At 35.8% G+C, this 20,036-nt stretch overlaps 1 protein-coding gene across 3 annotated transcripts in view; it reads left to right on the top strand.

Moving 5' to 3' along the window:
* The first annotated feature begins 3,507 nt into the window (after positions 1 to 3,507).
* LOC149807094 (DGAT1/2-independent enzyme synthesizing storage lipids-like) overlaps positions 3,508 to 20,036 on the top strand; it is a 43,895-nt gene continuing 27,366 nt past the window's right edge. Inside the window, exons 1-3 of one of the 3 annotated variants that reach the window (XM_089961870.1) lie at positions 3,508 to 3,880; positions 16,309 to 16,653; positions 18,616 to 18,783. In XM_089961870.1, coding sequence (XP_089817996.1) covers positions 16,392 to 16,653; positions 18,616 to 18,783 — 430 coding nt within the window. In that variant the 5' untranslated portion in view covers positions 3,508 to 3,880; positions 16,309 to 16,391. Of the gene's footprint in view, positions 3,881 to 3,914; positions 4,258 to 6,933; positions 7,037 to 16,308; positions 16,654 to 18,615; positions 18,784 to 20,036 lie in introns of those variants that run through there. The other 2 variants (XM_089961878.1, XM_089961887.1) reach the window with 2 other exon arrangements.

The raw sequence follows: 20,036 nt of genomic DNA on the forward strand, positions 1-20,036 counted from the left end.
AGACCAGGTGTTGGAGGTTGAACAAATTAAGAAATCTTTGATTGCCAACGGTTACAAAGACGGGATGTTCGTGTTTCGTGTAAAAGAGCAAAGAAGAGAGTAACTTCTGAAGGAGGAAGGAGAATAAAACGTGTAACTGTTCCATTTCTATATATTGGTAGACTCTCCGACAGATTAGAAACAAAATCTTCCGAATGCATGGAGCTAAAGTGACCCATAAACCCTATAACATCATCCGCTTAATATTTGTACATCCTAAAAACAAAAATCCTTTGAAATTAAGAAGTGCTCAGCCATCAATAAGCTCCAATGTGATAATTGTGCAAAAAGGCTAAAATTGGGAAACGGCTAAAAGCCTTGAAACAAGATTATAGAACACTTGTACACCAACAGAGAATCCCTGACCGCAGTTGGTGAACATTGGAAAGAATCAGGGCATAATATTTCTTGGGATAACATTGGAGCACTCAGTAGAGAGAACAATATCCTGAGGAGGAAAATAAGAGCAGATACTGAAATCAAGTAGGGGCTTGGGGCAGTGTTGAACCGTGATTCCAGATTCGAACTACTGTCGTTTTACAACATGGTTTTGCCAAGTGTTCTACATTTAGTTGATCACGTGACTCCACTCCAGAAGTCATTCCTCTGACGAAGACCTTGCCATAAAGTCGAAAGTTAAGGAGTCATAACCTATTACGCTACAAAAATGTATTTATTCTTAGTTTTCATAAAACAAAAGGTTATTTGAAATTTCACTGCTCATTTTGCAAAGATTTTAAATTTAAAGTCATACTGTCGAAAATGGAGACCAATATTTTCTTTTCCTGGAGAAGATCTAAAAGTTTCGTCCACACAGTTAAGTAGCGTCGACACCATAAAGTGGGTGTATGGTACTATGGTTAAATATACACTTATACGCGAATGATTACAAGCTGATCCTTAATGTACTGTATTTATCACTCGAGCGATATAAATTATGGTCTCAAGTAGAAAATGTATAGATGTTCGAATTGTCGCATTACTTTGTCACATGGAAAGTATATCAACCTGGCGTTGATAAAATTACATGTAGTGGGATACTAGTACTTGTTCCAATTTATTTTATTGATCCGACACTTAGAGTCTTTGTAATACATTAAACTTAACTAAATAAAAAATGGCTGGTTTTGTTAATACCATGTACACTACAAAGTTGCAACAAAAAACAAACAAACAAACAAACCGGTACTCGTATTTTGGAAATTTGTAAAGCAAGAAACTCAATAATAAACCCAAGTATTATTGGGGAGAAAATTAGATTAATTAAACTTTAGCTGGTAAATAGATGAATCGAAGTTTAGATGATATTAAATGTTCTACGAATCTACCTTCATTTTAATCAAAGTTAAAATACATGTAGGTTTTCTGACTTTGAGATAAGTTATGCTTAAAACGTTAAAAAATATGGGGTCATAATTTTGAACATTCACGTATGGTTTTAGTATCCAAGAATAATCTCAAAGTTCAAAAGGCTACACAAGTGAATTACATTTTTTCTTGGTCGTTGTCATCATATTATTCCAATACAAATCTTTTTAACTGCGTTCGACACGCTCGTCCAATCTCACGAAATTATCAGTTTTGAGTATCTTACTACCTAATGGTTTTACACTAAGTAATAGAAAAGAACGAAAACCTACAAGTTCATTCAACAAATTCAACCAATTCAACAAATATTATATTTCCTTTTAATTCAGTGTGAAAACTTTTTAAGAAACTTACAGTATTGTGAATTAAATTCCAAACAGTCCTAAACGTTTATCATAACTTCAAAAGAATCGAGTGTTCCCAATGAATTCTAATCCTGAATGCGATGATGTGCCAGTAGCCTTGAATGAGCTGATGTGCTAACAATCTTAACGCATCACATTGATATAATCCATAACGTCTTTGAATTAATTCACAATAATTCCAAAATAGTGATTTAATACTCCGTCGACGAGCATTTTGTAAATCCCATTAATAATTAAAATAAATAAATCCCTTTCAAAACTACAAGACTGATTAATTATGTCAACTGCCTTAATATAAAAACCTAGGTCACAATAAGAGAACCTGGATTAAGGTCAAACAATTATTTCTACAACATTTTAAGTTGTAAACAAAGTCAAGTCTTTTTATTTAAATTGCACTAAAGAACATGGCAAAAATCAGGTACACCATGAATTTCCAAGGAAAAAAGCCGTGATATGAACTTAAATCCCTGTAAACATGTTTACAAAAATTAATGAAAAATGTTGCAAAAGAACACATTTCATTTCCAGGAAGAATGGGACGAACACAAATATTTCTGGTGAATGAGAGATCTCTGAAGCCTCTAGAAAGGCCTCATAATCAACCATACCAACCAACAATACTAAACAATCTTTCAAACACACACAGTTTTTGATGTCACCAGTGACTGTCTTATTTTTACACCAGAACTTGCTTTTCATGTTTACTTGTAAGTTAAATGTATTCATCATGGACTACTTTGGTTTATTTCTGGTCATTTTTTTTTTATCGAGCCAAAACCAATTTTTATGAACAGCTGAACCAGAAAAATAAGCAAAATACGTAAAATATCCATTTCACATATTAAGCGGAAGAGTATGCGAACTTGCCGTTTTGGGATACTTATGTTCACATTTTATATGATTGGGGAAAAAACAAAAACAAAAGCTACCATTTACCGCAAACCTACCCACACCACAAATCATTTCATCTTAAATTTAGTGAGCAGTTTACAGACAGGCAGCATCGACTTGGAAAGAAATAAAAAAATATGAACAGCTTTCATAATTTTTTGACACACGCTTTGTTTTTGTTTTTTTTTTTTTGTTGTTGTTTGTTTTTTTTTTTTTTGTTTTTTTTCTGACAGTGAACACAAAACATGTCAGAAATTAAATGAAACCACCTTACGTTTGTAATATACATCATACGAATAAATTTCGAGAGGGTATAGAAACCAGTCCTTATGCATTATTTTCCTTTGAATATACACGTAACTTCTGGCAGATTCTTGACTAAAAAGAATTAAATTTTAATTAAAACAAAGTCTCTAGCAACTTTACGTGACAAAGAAACAAGAAATTAGAACATACGCATCTTTTTGTAGAGTCTTCTCATACTGTCGTGTAATATATGATACCTAAAGAACACATACTTTGTGTATTACGCGTATCAAAGGTATATTAGGATGTTTCGTGTAACCACATAGGTTAACTTATTTACAAACACCAGTGCATCTCGGCTTTTTATCACGTTATGATAATGCATATAATATAGTATGGCAGTTAAATACCATTTCATCCGCATTATACAGTTGCGGTTCCAGAAATATCGGGTGTGTGGACGCAGAACAAGTAGGCTATGGGGTTGTGGGAGGAAATCTCCAGTGTGGGCCCCTGGCTGAGAATGAGGTCATTGGATGCTACTGCATTAGATTTTGAAGTGTCCATGACATACTTTTAACCGCCTAAATGTACAGAAAACACATTTGGACATGTTTCGGTTGATGCTAGATAATGTTAATGGCAAGCGAAGGTGACGAACGTTGGCCCGTCCCATTCGCCACTGTTAAGTAATCATGAATGTATAATTTGTATTCAAATTGTTGTTTAAAACCGACCATCCAAACAGTCTCTCTTTTAATATAACTCTTGCATTCTCATCTCTATAGATCCCGATTTATAGCGTTGAAGTTATTTCCCTTGGAGAACACTTCCGTTGATTAGAAGAAACAGGACAAGAAGCAAACACTTGCAGCGCACAACTTACACGTGCATTTTACAACCACAAAACCTTCAAGATTTTATCAGACTGCTGTGACTGTTTCTAAGGGAAAAAGAGCTCATAACAGGTCGGTCATTCGATAATTGACAGTAATGTCTAGCATTACACAATCACTCGTTGATTTGAGTATGAAGGGACAACTTTTGAATATGACGACACCCACTCTCCATCAACCAATTAAGGGAAGTGAGCGTTTTCAGTAGTTTCCCTGTTTTACTATAAGAAAGGAGTGTGCGTGTTTCGGACGCAAGCCTGATATATACTGTGTACTGAGAGCTCGTGTATTCATCAATGCATACTATGGAGGGGTTGTGTATTTATCATACCACTTTGGGTCATTTAAATTCACCATGTGTTATGGCATATGACTTCAAGTGAGCACTGTATGCAGTTTAATTAATTTCAACTTCTGCTCGAACCCGGATTACGTTAAGATAATTACTGGTAGGTTAAATATTTCATAAATTGCCACAGAAACAGTGTTTCTTTTAACCTTACCAACAAAAATTAGATATCTTGACAGTTGGAATGTGAGGTCCAAGTTTATTTCTTATCAGAAAGATAGTTTCATGAAACAACACAGTTGCACAATGGGTAGTTTCTTTAAACAGTGGAATGTAAAATTGTTTGATGCTGTCTTGATCCTAGTCCTACAACGTAAGACACATCCCTCAATATTTTTGTTCTGGGGGTTGATGGGTCTTACTACCTAATGGCGCTGTGTAACATGTTTTGATGTTGACTAACAGTGTAACGAAAGTCACATTTTCAGGAATATCACACTAAACTTTCAGGAATGTCACACACAACTGGCAACCAATAATGATGCTTTTCTACAAAACAAAGTTAAAATGTTTTTGTTAGACTTATCCGTATGTCATTTCTCTAATAAATTCAAATTCTCACAAAAGAAACGGACCTGTTTTCAAGTTTCATTGGCCTACATTTCATTTGGCTGGAAAGCGATGAAAGCTGGGAATGCCAAAATCAGGTTAAGTTGAAATATTATTCTTAACAAAATGAATAAAAATATATTATGCCTATTGGGACTGTAAACAACTTTTCGTTTCATTCAAGAAATGTATCCCCACATGAACCTACTTGAACATACTTCAGCATACCTTGACTACCGTCGCATTGCAACAAATTCAAATGTATGTCAATGGAACATGAAAATGCATCCATTTGCTAGTGTCATATTTTCATTCCACCAGGATAAAGACAGCACATTAAGTATATTAATTACACATAAATTAGTGGAAGAGTGTCGATATAGGCTACCAAGTGTGTGAGATATTACTGAAACTTTGACTACTCATTCTGATGTTAACCAACATCAGAACACACTATACAAGGCTGTTATTTGGGTAACAACATATTCTGTGTCTTACATTGTAGGACTATCTTGATCCCTATCTGCCTGATAAGTAGAATATTTATCTTCTTGTTCTAAAGAAATAAAACGTGCTTTGACACTTGTATAACCTGCCACATGAGCCAGTTTTAGTGTTTACAAACTAACTGGGCACTGTACTGTATCATTTTTTACATCACGTGGTAATGTGGTCCAAATATCACGGCCTACATTTTTCTTGATATCTTGGATGGAAATTGTGACCTGTGATAAAGTCAACCAATGCTTGCAATCAACAGCTTTACACTCTGTCCTAATTGTAGGAATATCTAAAATGGGTTGGAAAAGGTCACTAGACGCTCTGACCCTATATGAATATACATGTAACAATATGAATAAAAATCAGTTACTCAGCATTTTTGAAAAATAAAACCAGCTATATTTATATGATAAAAGCACTTTAAAAAAAAATATCAATTGCTCCTTTTCTTATCATCTGTAGTGAATGCAAATATCCAAACTTAGTCGTTCATAAATTTATGGCTGAATTAAAATGTATTATTATATTCTCAATCATATGATGTACAGTGGTTGTTAACATTACTGGGTGATATCATAGTAAGAGAATATTTTTTAAATGTCATTTGTTTTTACTTAACTTCTGTAATATCAGCAAATAAAAGGTACAGTTCAAAATAATAATTGATGAGAGTAAAGTAAAATGTGGTACTGGTATATTCATGGTAAAAAATACAAATACTATCCAAAACAATCATGGTTATCATTGGAATCCCACATTACCAATGTTAAATAGCAAAAGTGAACAGTAATTTTTACTCACAGCAATTGAACCTGATGAAGTTTAAAATGATGCAGATTCACAAGCAAATAAGACCACACCATTGCTAAAAATAAATAATCCTTTAATTGACTCCATCACCAAAATTGCTCAACAGAATTTGACCCAATATGACAGAAAGAGTTATGGCTTAAATGCTTTTAAAAATAATGCAGGTTAGAGATTATAAGGAATGATTTAAAAAATCAGGAAGAAAAATATACACTCATGTGATCAGTTTTTTTTTTGCCAATTGTCTAGGTCTAGTGTTTCTTGAAAATTTACTTGTCCAACTGGCATTTCACTTGTCACAAAATTTAAATCTTTTGGCTAGATTTGAAGAGATGTATTCATTTAAACCATATTAAAAAGAAAGGAAACGATGTACAAAATATTTCTTTCTTTCTTAATTCTTAATTCTTTAATTTTTTAATTGTCAAGGCATTTTATATACACTATTTTCTTGCACTGACATGGTAGCATCAGTACTTCATGAGCAAGACTAGAAGAGAATAATCTTGAATTCTGAATTCCTCAATGTTGTCTCATGACTTGATCAATTGACAGAATAAAGTCTCTTGCCCAGAGTTTGTTCTTATAATTAATTCTTCTCCAGGAGCTCACAAAGCTTTTCCATATCAGAAAGTGGTTTTCTATTTTGGGATAGTGTGTAGGATGCATTAAATAGAGGTCTCATTTTTTATTTGCTTGTCATTTAACTCTCATTTATGGCATTAAACCCCAACTCTCGTATAGTTTTATTATGGCCTTTCCTAGTGGAGTGTTAACAACTCATCTTCAAGGATTTTCTGCACATGCTGGCTAGTGTCATGTAACTACTGTGCTGCACATGCTTTGTGAGAATCATAACTAGCATGAGACTTGCTTGATTAATTCCAGAACTTTTCAGTTTCATTGACAAATAAACTGAGTATTTATCATGTGCTTATAATAGTATCAAAATGTGTGAACCAACAGAGGTAGATTCAAGCATTCAGTGTTCAGTATGACTAGAGGGCATGAGTGGCCAGGTAAAGGTAGATAATGTTTTTTAAGTATGAAAATTAGTGCTTGCCCAGCTTGCTTTAAAATGGGAAAGAACACTTGTCCTGGACTAGTGACATGGAAATTTGTACTTTCAGACTTTGAAAATCAGTAGTCGAGGATATCTAGCCATGGGATTTGATTATCCCTGAATATACATGTTGCAATATAACAAGTTGATAATAATTTGATACTGTATTTTTAAGAATAAGAATAGTATATACTAATAATTTACTAATAGTTCAGCATGGTCAATAGACTGAAAAACTAAAAGCATCTGTTAAGCAAACCAGTAAATGTACATGAGTATTACAATTTGTCTGCATATTTAATTATGTGCAAGGAAAAGATCTTTCTTAAAGAAGAGCATGTATCTTGTGACCATGCGCAAGTTTATAAATATATTTGTAGATCATTATTGCTAAAACCTTGACCACTTTTGTAATTCTTTAATATTTTTAAAGTTTTAATCTGCTTATTTAAATAAACTTTAATAGTTGCCAGTATTGCCACATTGAAGTGTCTGAATACCACATTAAGGTGTCTGAATAACACTTGAATGTGTCTGAATGCCATATTAAGGTATCTGAATAACACTTTGTGTCTGAATGCAAGAATGTCATATTGCCATATTAAGGTGTCTGAATGTATTGTCATATTAAAGTCTTTGAAATATTTGTTGTTTACATCTTATATCATGTATTTTGAATTATTTTAAAGCACTTCATATATTCAGTGCCATTACTTATAGATTATTTTATATGTATATGAGGATCAACCCAGGAATCCATACTCACTGGACATATTAACTCCCCATGTTTTGCCAAGTATGTGTACATACAACTGTCCAATGTTATTGTGATCTTCATTATAATGTGATTCTGGATGTAACTCTGTACCAATATAAACCCTATGACCCAAATCATACCATGTACGGTTGAAAAACACCAGACAAATATGAAGCTTAGTGTTATATTTTTATTTTATTTTTTAAACACAATTGGATCATTTCTACTATACCACTGTTCAGTGTGTAATTTTGTTCTCAGTATATCATGGTTAGGTACATTACACTATATATGGTTATGTACCCAAGTACTGTATTATAATGAAAGCAAGGATTACTTCAAGGGTGGGACTATGAACAATTTCTAAATTGTGTATTAGGGTTAAGTCCCCAGAGGCTGCAAGAAATGAGGGGACAATGCTGAATTGTCCTTTTTATGCCCAGAAAGTGATCCTGTGTAAATATGAGCTCAGAAATCACACCAGCATATACTGACAATGCAGCAACTGTGTGCTTCAAAGTTTACTTTTCCCTAAGCAGTCTTAATGTGTTTGAATTTGCATTCAGACTCTGACATAATGTCAGATACTGACCTGAGTGATAACAGGTCCAGTTGAATCTCTTGTTAAACACTGTTCACATCACTGGTGTCTTGTTAAGTTTTAAATACAGGAATAAGCTATTTGGGGCAGATCATCAAGTTGCTTTCTTAAATTTTGTAATCACTGGCATTGTCCATCAATACACTTTCTCTAGAATGGCTCAATAGATTTTAAACCATATGTCAGTGTTGACATCCAAGTCTGAGACCCCCACAGGTCGGTACACATTGTGCTAATCCATCATCAAATATGGGCACAATTACTAAAGATATTTTTAAAAAAAACTTTAAACAACTATTTAAAGTCCATAATACAGAATTTGACTAACGGTTAAGTATAACAGAATGCCCACTGGAATGAAGGAATTTTATATTGTATAAATAATGCCAACCCACCATCAATTATTCAACTATGATTGTTGTTACTAAAATATGGAAAAACATATTAACAACTTCTTGCAAGTACTGCTATACTGAATATTATATGCTCATCTTTTTTATCCGTTAACTTTACATTGTCAGAATCATTAAGTATTTTACGATATTGCACACCTTCATATTGCACTCACATGCAGGACACATGTGCCCAATAGTGTATTAGGAACTACTTTGTAAACAAATCATGTACACTCATGTAGCAGACGCTTTATTTTGGTTGATTAAATTTGTTTCTGAATGAACTAAAGCAGATGTCTCGTGGACTGCCACATACCAGCTGCTTTGCTACATTCCGCATTAACTTTTTTGATACAATGTTTCGGATTTTGGCAATAGACGCCAGATTTCATAAAATTGCTGGGTACCTACAAATAACTTGCAAGTTACAAGGCATAAACTGTCTCCTTTAGCTGGTAATAAGAACGGCAAAAAATATACATAGTTTTACATCCTGAATTTCCTCAAAATGTAATTTCTTAGTTCTGCAAATCCGAATTACATGAGCCATATCATGAGTTCTCAAGCTTGATTACACATTTCGAAATTGTACTGTAATTTCGACTATATTCCAAATGCAATAACATCCTCCTTACTGCACTCAAAATGAAGTAAACATTATATTCCATAGTGTCTTTTTGATAATTGAAATTGAATGACATATTTTTCCCACATTATGATTTCAAACATTCAATGGCAGAACAGAAACATGCTTGCAGATGTCAGCACACGCTGCTCCATCGCCACTGAAATCAAATGTACTTCATGTAGAATTGGCACATAAATCCGGTCCGTAATCATGAAATTTTGTAGAAACTACAAAAACACCAAAATCTATTAATTCCAGATCAAATGGAAAAGTTGTTGCAATGCACATTAATTCACAATATGACTCTAAATTTCAACGCCATCTTCTTTTGAAAATTATGTCTAGCATGCGACTAAGTTCAAATGTATCTGGGCGGAGTTAAGTGCACACTAATAATTTTGTGTAATGATGAATCTGCGCTTGTGTATTTAGTTTGGAATACGGCATACATTCAGTTACTTTTGTTTCTTGGAGTGTATTTTTGTTTACATAATTAAGCATTAGGTAGAATTAAGAAATTAGCTTATAATTAAAAGGTTACTGCATTTGTATGGGAAAATATGAACTCGTTCTGTCGGATGGATATAAAGCACTTCCAGGGTCCTGCAGTATTTCCATCCGAAAAACTCCTTCATATTTTCCCATACAGATTCAGTAACCTATAATTACTAAATTTGATAGGAAGAATTTTGTCTTGCAAAGCTTTTCATTTTTATACAAATGATGCCGATCCTCAATTCAGTATGGCCATTGTGAGGAAAACCTTTGGCCATTGTGACTTAAGAGGAAAACCTTTGGCCATTGTGACTTAAAAGAGGAAAACCTTTAAACAAAAAACTGATAAGCAGATGTTAACCAATTTTCACAGAGACCGAATAGTTTGTAAAAAATATTTGGTTCCACTCTGCAGTTTTTAGTGCTTTGCAGCATGGCCTTTACAAATGAGCATGTCTCAAAAGCATGTTTTGACAATTTCTCCTAATGGACTTCAAAGATAAATCGGAAAATAAACTAGCAATAACTATTTTTCTTTTTATATATTTTATAATTCATTTGCACTTTCAGAGGCTGGTCTATACTGGCAAAATTTAATTTTTCTATTTTAATAATGGGGGGAATAATCTGGCAAAAAGTGAGTTGCACCCCCACCTCTGGTGATGGAGAAATGCTACCCTTTCGAAACCCTTATCCCATTGATGGCAACGAGTAGATCAAACCACCTGGGAAGGGTAAAACAGTAATGTAGCTATGTAAATTATGAGGACTCTACCATCCAAATGGAGTTGTCTGACCTGTCATTGACCAGGCACTGGGGCATTAGTCCCTACTTTTTGAGTTCCTGTCAACAGTCATTAGAGACCCTTCAGTATGGGAAAGGTTGTGCCATCTGTTTTGCCATGCTACCAATCAACCCTGTTTGGGACCTAGTCTGCATACACCCCCCAGACTGTTGACGGAGATAGATCAGCAATCCCCAATTCCTTATGATTACTTACAATTCCTATGGGATATGGAGGCATCCATTGCAGGGAAGTAAACTGTCTCTCATTTATGGCTCCATGGGCACAAAGGACTTTTTTTGTTTGTGTGTAGAGTCATAAAGTAGCCCCATCTGCTTGAATAATGTCGAGAAGCATTCTCATTCTCCTGCCAAGCATGCTACTAGGGGCAGTCCTGCTGCCATGGAGACGTACAGAACCAGGGTATTCCTACTCCAGGACTTTTATTCAGTAACACATGGAGTCAGAAGGTCCTGCATCTCAGTCACAAGAGCAGGATGAGGATATACTGCCTAAAATCACGCTGAAATGGCACCTCCTTCTCCTCCTTCCTTTTGGGTCCCCTGCCTCCTCTCACCCATAGACCCAGGTAGCAGAGGATGAATAGATCTGGTCATTCAGTATTTCATTCAACACATTTTTCTGCCTTCTTCCACCAGATTTGTGTCCCAAGCCCTCAGGCTCAGACACAAGAAAATTCTCCCAGTTTGAAGAGACTCTTGGTGGCAGCCTCAGATCCTTATCTCCTATTTGGCTTTGTTAGGAAGTCCTCTCAAGGTTATGATTTGGGCTGGGAGTTTTCTAGCCAGCATAAGGGGTGTACCGGTCTCACACACCCTCCACTGAGACTGCTGGTCTCTTTGGCAGGTTACATACCGGTAGTACAATTCCCTGCTGGGCCCCTTTTGCCTGCCCCTCAGACTCTGGGGCATCACAGGTGGTAATTTCAGTGGGAACCTGGTCTTGGTTTTCAGGTAAGACACTGGAGGCACTGAAACTTGATAATAACAAGAACAAACTTAAAGACCTAATAATATTCCCTACCTTAAATATTTTCAGCATGTTTTTTTATGTTTTTTAATTTCATGGTGTTTATTTTTTGTAATAATATCATTATATATGTTTTTTATGTTATAGGTGTTGTCTAATGTTGTAAACCGCTTAGAGCTTCTCAAGATTAGGCGCTATACAAAGTCCTCATTATTATTATTATCATTTATAATAATAATAAAATAATTTTGCCTTTATTTAAAGAACAGAACTCAGTTAAATACAACTAGTCTCCCTTGAGGCCCTCAACAATGTATACACATATATATGTATGTGTGTGTGTGAAATGAAAACAACTTTTTACAAGTAACTATATCTACAGTCACTAAAATACATTTTGAAAGTTAGAGGATTTAGTTGCTTATATGAATTTTCAGTTCCTATATGCAATAATTTTTTTAAATGGCTTTCAGCAAGATCTTCATGTACATTATACATAACAGTTAATGATCACTTCTGCTTTGATATACCTTTAGGCTATTCTGCAAAAATATGTCATGTAGTAAAGTTTAAATCAGTGTTTTTCTTTTTCATGAAACAACATTAGGTACAAAAGTATAGAGATGTTCATATACTGAATATATATATATATAGAGAGAGAGAGAGACATTTTTTACATGTACTCTTCATAAGATGCTATTATAATGGACACAAAATGTGATAAGTTTAAAGAGTAATATTTTAATAAATCCCAAATAAATGATTTTAAAAAATCAAAAAAAATAAAATTAAACTTAATTTTTCCACTTTGTTCAGTAATATTTAGGTATGAAATACTACATGATAATGTTTTGAAAGGATTTCACTGAATTAGCAGATTGAATGTGTGCAGGAGTTCCATACAGTGTGACCCCGCTATAGCATGCTCCGTTATAACACAAATTCGGATATAACACAGTTGTGGTGTGGCTCCCGTACTTTCATATACATGTATTTTTCTCATACATGAAAAAAATATTTCTTTCTTAAACATACAGAAAAAACGGCAAAAGTTTATTATCATTTTAGGGAAAAGATCGCATTTGAATAATACATGTACAAGACATCATGGCATGGCTCCTGCAATTTTATATGTATTTTTCTTGTACATGAAAAAGTAGTTTTTTCTTCTTAAAAGTACAAACAATACCATGTAAAAAGTTTATTCTGTGATCGATTAGGGCTTCACCAATGTCGCAGACTTGGATTTTTTTCTTTTTGGTGCCCAAATATACCATCTGGCGATTTTTTTTATTGGTGACATTGTGTGCTGTTTTAAACATATATTCAACCATTGGTTTGGAGTGGAGAAATTCAGAGGCCCCATGAAAGGACACCACAAACTGAATATAAAATGCACTGAAATGTATTTATTGTTACATAAACAAATTATTTGTCCATATTGACAGACCATCTAAACAGTGCATTGTTTATCATAATCCACTTATATTGACATCTAGCTGAGTACTGTATGTTGTGAAATATCCACTTTTTTGTTGTTGACATTTCTAGTAATGGAGATCAACCGGATGAGGCATTTTCTTGTAATCTATCTTCCATCGGATTTTCAGCCGCTCGATAGTCATTAATATATTTACAAAGACTGACGTGTATGTGGATGGTAAGTAAAATTCCTCTTTTCAGTCAGAATTAAATCCTTCAGAACACCCCTTTGTTACATTTCTGATGCATGCATGGAAGGCAGCATCAAGTTGCTACCACAAATGTAAAAAAAAATTATATAAAAAAACATTAAAGAAACCCAACACATCTTACTTATTGGTTTATTCAATAGGCAAGGTGGAACAGTAACTAGAATAGACCAAATGACGGCCAATTCCTTTTTAAAATTGTAACCCAGATAAAATAGTTTGCAGAACTTTCAAAGGAAACAGGTTACCTTTGAAGCATCGATTGTTATGAAAATGCATTCAGCAAATGAAACAAAATTGGTCGCAATCATGCAGTACAATTATTTGATGTTGCTGCCACAATATGAAATGGGCATTTGCTTGGTTCTTCAAAGCTGTCCTTTAGAGTGACTTCAATAACGCATGCACCCTTCATCCAAGGAAGCCGACTACAGTCTTCAATAAAAACAAAGAACTTTTCTTCAGAGGAAGTCAGTACCAAACTTAAATAAAAGTAGTTGAATCTGATGGACTTTTGCATTTTTCAACGTGACTGGAACACGTTAACTGTGCCATGAAAGTTCCCTTTTTGCAGGGATAAAGTTTATGCTTATGAACGTTAACATCGGTGGCTGAAAATGCTAAATAATTTCTACTGACTTGTGACATACTGAAAAGTTTATTCATAGTGATTCATTTTGAAGGTTTATATTTGTATTGCTAATATATATTATCTATGTGAAAGGATTTTAATGCAGGATTTCGCATTCTTGAAACTACACTGAACTTGGAAGAGGTACATTGATTGGTTTGATTTATTTATATAATATCATTTGTTGGAACTACAGTGCTGTACCATTTAGTCATAGACATTTGAATTTCAATAGCTGTATAGATTTATTGTGAAACATTCAAGGACATTTGGATTTTAAAAAAAGTTTTTATTCGGAATACCTTTGGAATGTATTTAGATTAATTGGATATATTGGGATTGATAGAACTTTTAGAATTCAAGGAATTCATGAATGACAGTAAGTTATTTTTCAATTATTTCTTAACATTTGTTTTAGGGAAATAAATTTAGATTTTAAATTGTTGAAAGCTGGTTGGTTCATTGTCATGTTTAATCTCCTAAGTCTTAACACATTGATTACTTCCTACAGCTTCTCATTTATTCTTTATGCTAGGTTTCTTGTCCCTTGCTTGCCAGTCTTTTTTCTGCAGCCTCATTCATTCTTCTGAAGGAGAAATCAATGTCTCCACCCATGCTACCATGCCTGCTGCAGGTGGTTCCCACAAGCTCAGCAGAGTTGCTCTACTCCACAACAATGTTGCCCTGGATACCTCTAAAGTCTTACTGGATCACACTGAGAACCTTCTCAGAGCTGCTTTTTTGGAGGCAGAAACCCTCATCAGAGTTCTTATTCCCTCCATGGCAACTCAGGACCAAAAGGACAATGGCATTCTCTTGCATCAACGCGTCACCCATAAAAACGGGCAAGGAAGTATTCATCCTAATTTCCCCTTTGAGACTCCATTGAAGTTCTCATAGGGATGCAGTCCCAGCCTAGGAAATAAAACCAGTATATGCATCCCACTTGCCCATTTGTAGCTAGATGAGTGTGCTGGGAAAGCCCAGGGCATAGGGAGGAGGTTTGTAGGCCTCTTTCCCTATCCTTAGGTGTGGGGTGGGAACCGCTCTGGAAACTCACACCTTCTCCAGCTGTGCATCCCTCTTCCAGATTTCCGATGGATACTCAGCTAGATTTTTCCCACTGCTGGTCCATGATGAGTTGGGTCAGAATCGACATATACCTGACTCTTTTAGGAGGTGATGTAAGCCAGGACATCATTGTTGGCTCATTTGTATCTATCCCTTATGGAGACCTGGCAGCTGGCCTAGGAAGACATCATTTGCACCCTTCCCAGTTTCTTCTTGTGATGAACTGGAAACTGCTCAGAGATCTCCTGACAGCTTAGATTTCTTTAGGATCGGAGTTTCACCACATCTGACTTGGTAGGCCAATCAGGACCAGTTTTTCATGCACACCCCAACACCAAACCTATCGCAACACCACTCCTATTTGTTCATGGATTTATCAAATTCAGGGTAGACCACTCACTTGGAGCTGGAAGGGCTAGTTCTTCAGGGTTCTTGGTCCCTGGAAGAAACCACCCTACACAAACACATGATCAGTTCGAAATGAGAACAGTATTTTTATCCCTACATCAATCAAGAGTTTTTGTCTGATGGTCTTCTCCAACAATGTGTTTGTGGTAGTGTACCTCAGGCATAAATATTCCTTATCTCTGAATGGAGGTTTGGTACCTCCTTCTCTGGGCAGCCTTGAAGAGATTTCCTTCCAAGTTTGTCATCAAAATGTGGTTCAGGGGAGGTGTAAACTAATTTTAATGATATAATACATACATGCCCCTCCTCCTTCCACTCTGATGTCACACAAGTAGTCTGGGTCCATAAGAAAGAGGATGGCTACTGCACGTTGGCTTCTAATGCGGGGTACAGACTGGGTCTGTATTCTCGCTAGATTTGGACTTTATGGAACTTTCTGTCTAATGGGAAGATGGAATTTTTTACTTACAAGGGTAATTTCCATCATGGAGAGATAAACAAAACAACAGTAATAGGTAAGTATTTCTTAAAATTAGCCCACCCCACCCTACCCCACCGCCGTAAATACATTGCTATTATTAGATGGACACCGATGGTATAGGGTAAAGGGGATCAAGGGCATTTTTATGACTGAGAAAAGCTTGTTGAGACATTGTCTTGCTCCAGAATGTGCTGATCTAATTATTTTATATTATTCTGTGACATTTTTCATGAAATTTTCAATCAAATGTATGCAGTAGAATGATGTGATAGTCACTGAACAATTTTGATTTCAGGAGATTGAATTCTGCAACTCTTGCATTTTATGGCCATTCTCAGCTGAGAGCCCAGGCACAGCAGAGTTCATCCCGTGTGCAGTATGTCAGTGCTGGAGTATGCCTGGGTTGTGATAGAGGAACTTGACATTCAGTATTGGCGGTGGGTAATTTGGGTTGTCTACCCTATCCTAATCTCCTTCCTGTTACCATTGGTGCTACTTCTTTTCTTGTATGGATCAGCTCTTTTCCTGCAGATTTACCAGTATCGACACAGACTCCAGGAGGCTTATGCTCACGACTTATGGGATGGGGCCAGAAAATCAGTGGCTGCAGTGTGGTTTGCTCAGGCAAGAGTATGGCATGGTAAGAAAGGAATCTTCCCACACCAAAATGACACCCCTTAGGATACTATGCAGCTACCTTTCATCACTCCCCTTCATATATTGTGTATTCATCCTTCATTGGTCAGTTTTGTAAACCATATTAACAGGAAAGACCCTTCAAATGACTGTTCAATCCCATGTAAACACCCTTAAATGTGCCTAAATACAAAAATGAAAAGTGAAAATGAAGGTTTGCATAACCACAAATGAATGGGTGATAGAAGGATTGAATGAATACTGAAAAGAATGCTATTACATGGTGATGAAGGATCTAAATCTGGAAAGCTTCAAGATGACATGGATGAAAGGGTACAAAATGACATGGATGAAAGGGTACAAAATGAAGTTCTGATTGCATGTGTCAGATTGGTCTGTATAGAGAAATTGAAGGCATATTGAATAGAAAATGATTCTCTATGAAGTGATAGATGTGGCACCAGCAGTCATGAATATAGTAATTATTAGCTGTGTGCCTTTTTATTCTTTAATTTGAGAATTCATTGCAGAGAGCTCTTTCAGGAACAGGCACTGGTTTCTGCCAGTAAGAAAGGAAAACTTTTGACAACACACCTCTTCCCTTCTACAACTTAACACATGGTGACGTATTCACATGGTTTAAAATCATCCCTTGTCCGATTGCCAATTCTGTTCTATTTTTATATACTGATTTCATGTTTGTCATGTTTAAACATAAACCACTGTAATGGAGACGTTCCAAACTTGCTTTCCATGTTAAAGTACTTTACTGATCATTTTATAACCACTTTCATTCAAAGTTTCTCCATCATACTTTTATTGAATTTTGAAGCCTACGCTTACAGTGCATCAGAAAGTGAAATGTGCTTCATTTAATTCTCACTGGTGTTTATTGTTTGTTCCAGTTCAGGTTAAACAATAACCATCAGTTCGAACTGAATGTAGCTCATTCACTATATGACACTTAAACTGTAAGCGATAGAGAATCATCACATAGGAGTAGATTGTTTGGTACAGTAATGAAATTGTAAATTGGGAAAACATTTGGAATGTCTGAGTTAGGATATTATATGTTATCACTGACTGAACGTGCCAATAGGAATAAGACACTCTGAGTGTATTTTTAGAAGGGTGTAGGTGTTTTCAGTAGATCACTGCCATCTCATCTCTGTCTGCATGGGTTTGAGTTTCTGGCTTGGCAAATGTAGGTACGTGAGAAAGCTTGTCAGTTGCTTCTCATTTGTCAGTGGTTCTTTCCAGGGCTTTTCCCTGGTTCTTCCTCCACCATTATGCAAATATACTTGCCACCGTGTATAGCCTATCTTGTGCTGAATAATATAGTTAAACCATATAACAACAATCGTAGACTATATCAGGCCAAAGAAATGACGGCTTAGTGCTTCTCCCAAAAATGTACCAAAACAGCCAATCTGACCAGGTATCAAACCCATGTCTTTTGGATCAGTCACAGTATCTTAAAGATTGTACTGGTACATTTAAATCTGCTTTATCAGATCATTCTGTACAGAGTAACCTGCACATAAAGGAAAAACATGTCTTTTCCCATACTGTCTTCATCATTTTGACCCATGATATGAAGTGTACACCTCTTGATTAAGGACACATTTGCATGATCCTTTGATTGTCCTTAATAGACAAGTTTGATTAAGGACACATTAAGGACACATTTGCATGATCCTTTGATTGTCCTTAATAGACAAGTTTCGCTATGTTCTGCTTGTATCTATGTATTTTCATCAGATGGCACATGTATATTCTGACTAAAATCCAGGTCAGTGTAAGATGGTTTTGACTAAAATTCAGGTCAGTATAACAGACAACTGGTTTTTTCTTGGGGCTTGTAGATGAAAGTTTATGTGGGTAAGGAAAGAAAATAAGAGTGTATGGAAACATTTAGAATTGCCAAGACTGTTTGTCTGAAGTTTCATGTATGCTATTATTTCAGGTTATGAACTAATTGGTTTAGAAAAGCTGCCAGACCAAGGGCCAGGGCTGATAATCTACTACCATGGAACCCTACCAGTAGACTTTTACTACCTGACAGCTGTATGTTTAATGCAAAAAAATAGACACATAAGAGCTGTTGGAGATAAATTTTTATTCAACATTCCAGGTAACATAATGTGTTGTCATGTTTCTATTATAATTTTTAGTGTTCTCTAAAATAAAAGTGATACATTTTTTTTAATGTTTGTTATTGATGATGACACATTTCAAAGAACCAGCAATATAAAAGTTTGAGGGTTTAAAGACTATTTTGCTTAGAGTCCAGTGTCTACCAGAATGCTTGATGTGACCTGCAATTCAGTGAATTCAGGTGGTTTATTCCATCCAGGTTGCAGGGGCCCCGAGTGGCAGAGTGGTCTAAAGCGCTGTCTGTTACGGATCACTGCCATCTCACCTCTGTCTGCATGGGTTCGAGTTTCGGATTCAGCCAACGTGGGTATGTGAGAAAGCTTGCCAGTAGCTTCTTGTGGGTCGGTGGTTCTTTCTGGGTTTTCCTGGGTTCTTCCTCCACCATTAATACTGGCCGCCATGTATAGCCTATCGTGTGCTGAAAAATGGCGTTAAACCCTACAACAACAACAACAACCATCCAGGTTGCAACTACATGATGTCCTGATTTTTTTTTTTCACAAAACAAAATCTGTCACAAAAAAGAATAATTATTGATGAGTCATAGTGAGGACTAAGAAGTCTTAAATCAACAATTTTATACTTCATTTTTCAATGACACTAAATCTGGACTGCCAGGTTTCTTTGCTCTGGTAGCCTCTTTCTTCTGCCAGCTGACATGGAAATCTATGGAACCCTGAATTTTGTGCCTAAATTGTATACTCTGCTTCACTTGAAAAGCAATGGCAAAGCTGCTGATCTAGTGCAATGGAGGTAGTGAAAGTAGCCAAGTGACAGTGCCGAAAATAAGTTTATAATATGTCATGTTTACCCCGACCCAGAGTAGCCCAGTTTGAAACATGTATAATCAAGGTAATTCTGACGGGTCATTGTTTGATGTCGAACATTGCCGAAGGCTAGCACTAATCTGTTACGTAAGATTGTTGTGGCTAGAATAGAAGAACCGGACATCGGAGTTGCAAGGCGCCCGATAGCCAGTTATCACCTAGGTGTCGAAATGTTCCCAGATCAAAAGAAATTGCATGAAGAAGTGGGAGTGTCCTAACTTCTTTCCCCTGCAAACAGACAGACAGGTTGAACTGGCCGCTAAGACGATTGGACAGGGGCACAACGCCACCCAATCAGAATCGAGATGGGGGGAGACCTTGATTTGGGTAGAATGATAATCCCTGAGTTTTCCGGCAAAAGTTAGTTCGCTGAGAGAAATTACCCAGAGAAGAGGTTAGCGTA

This window comes from Sinohyriopsis cumingii, chromosome 1 (assembly GCF_028554795.1).
Source record: "Sinohyriopsis cumingii isolate HCF-2022 chromosome 1, ASM2855479v2, whole genome shotgun sequence".
NCBI classification, from domain to species: Eukaryota; Metazoa; Mollusca; class Bivalvia; order Unionida; family Unionidae; genus Sinohyriopsis; species Sinohyriopsis cumingii.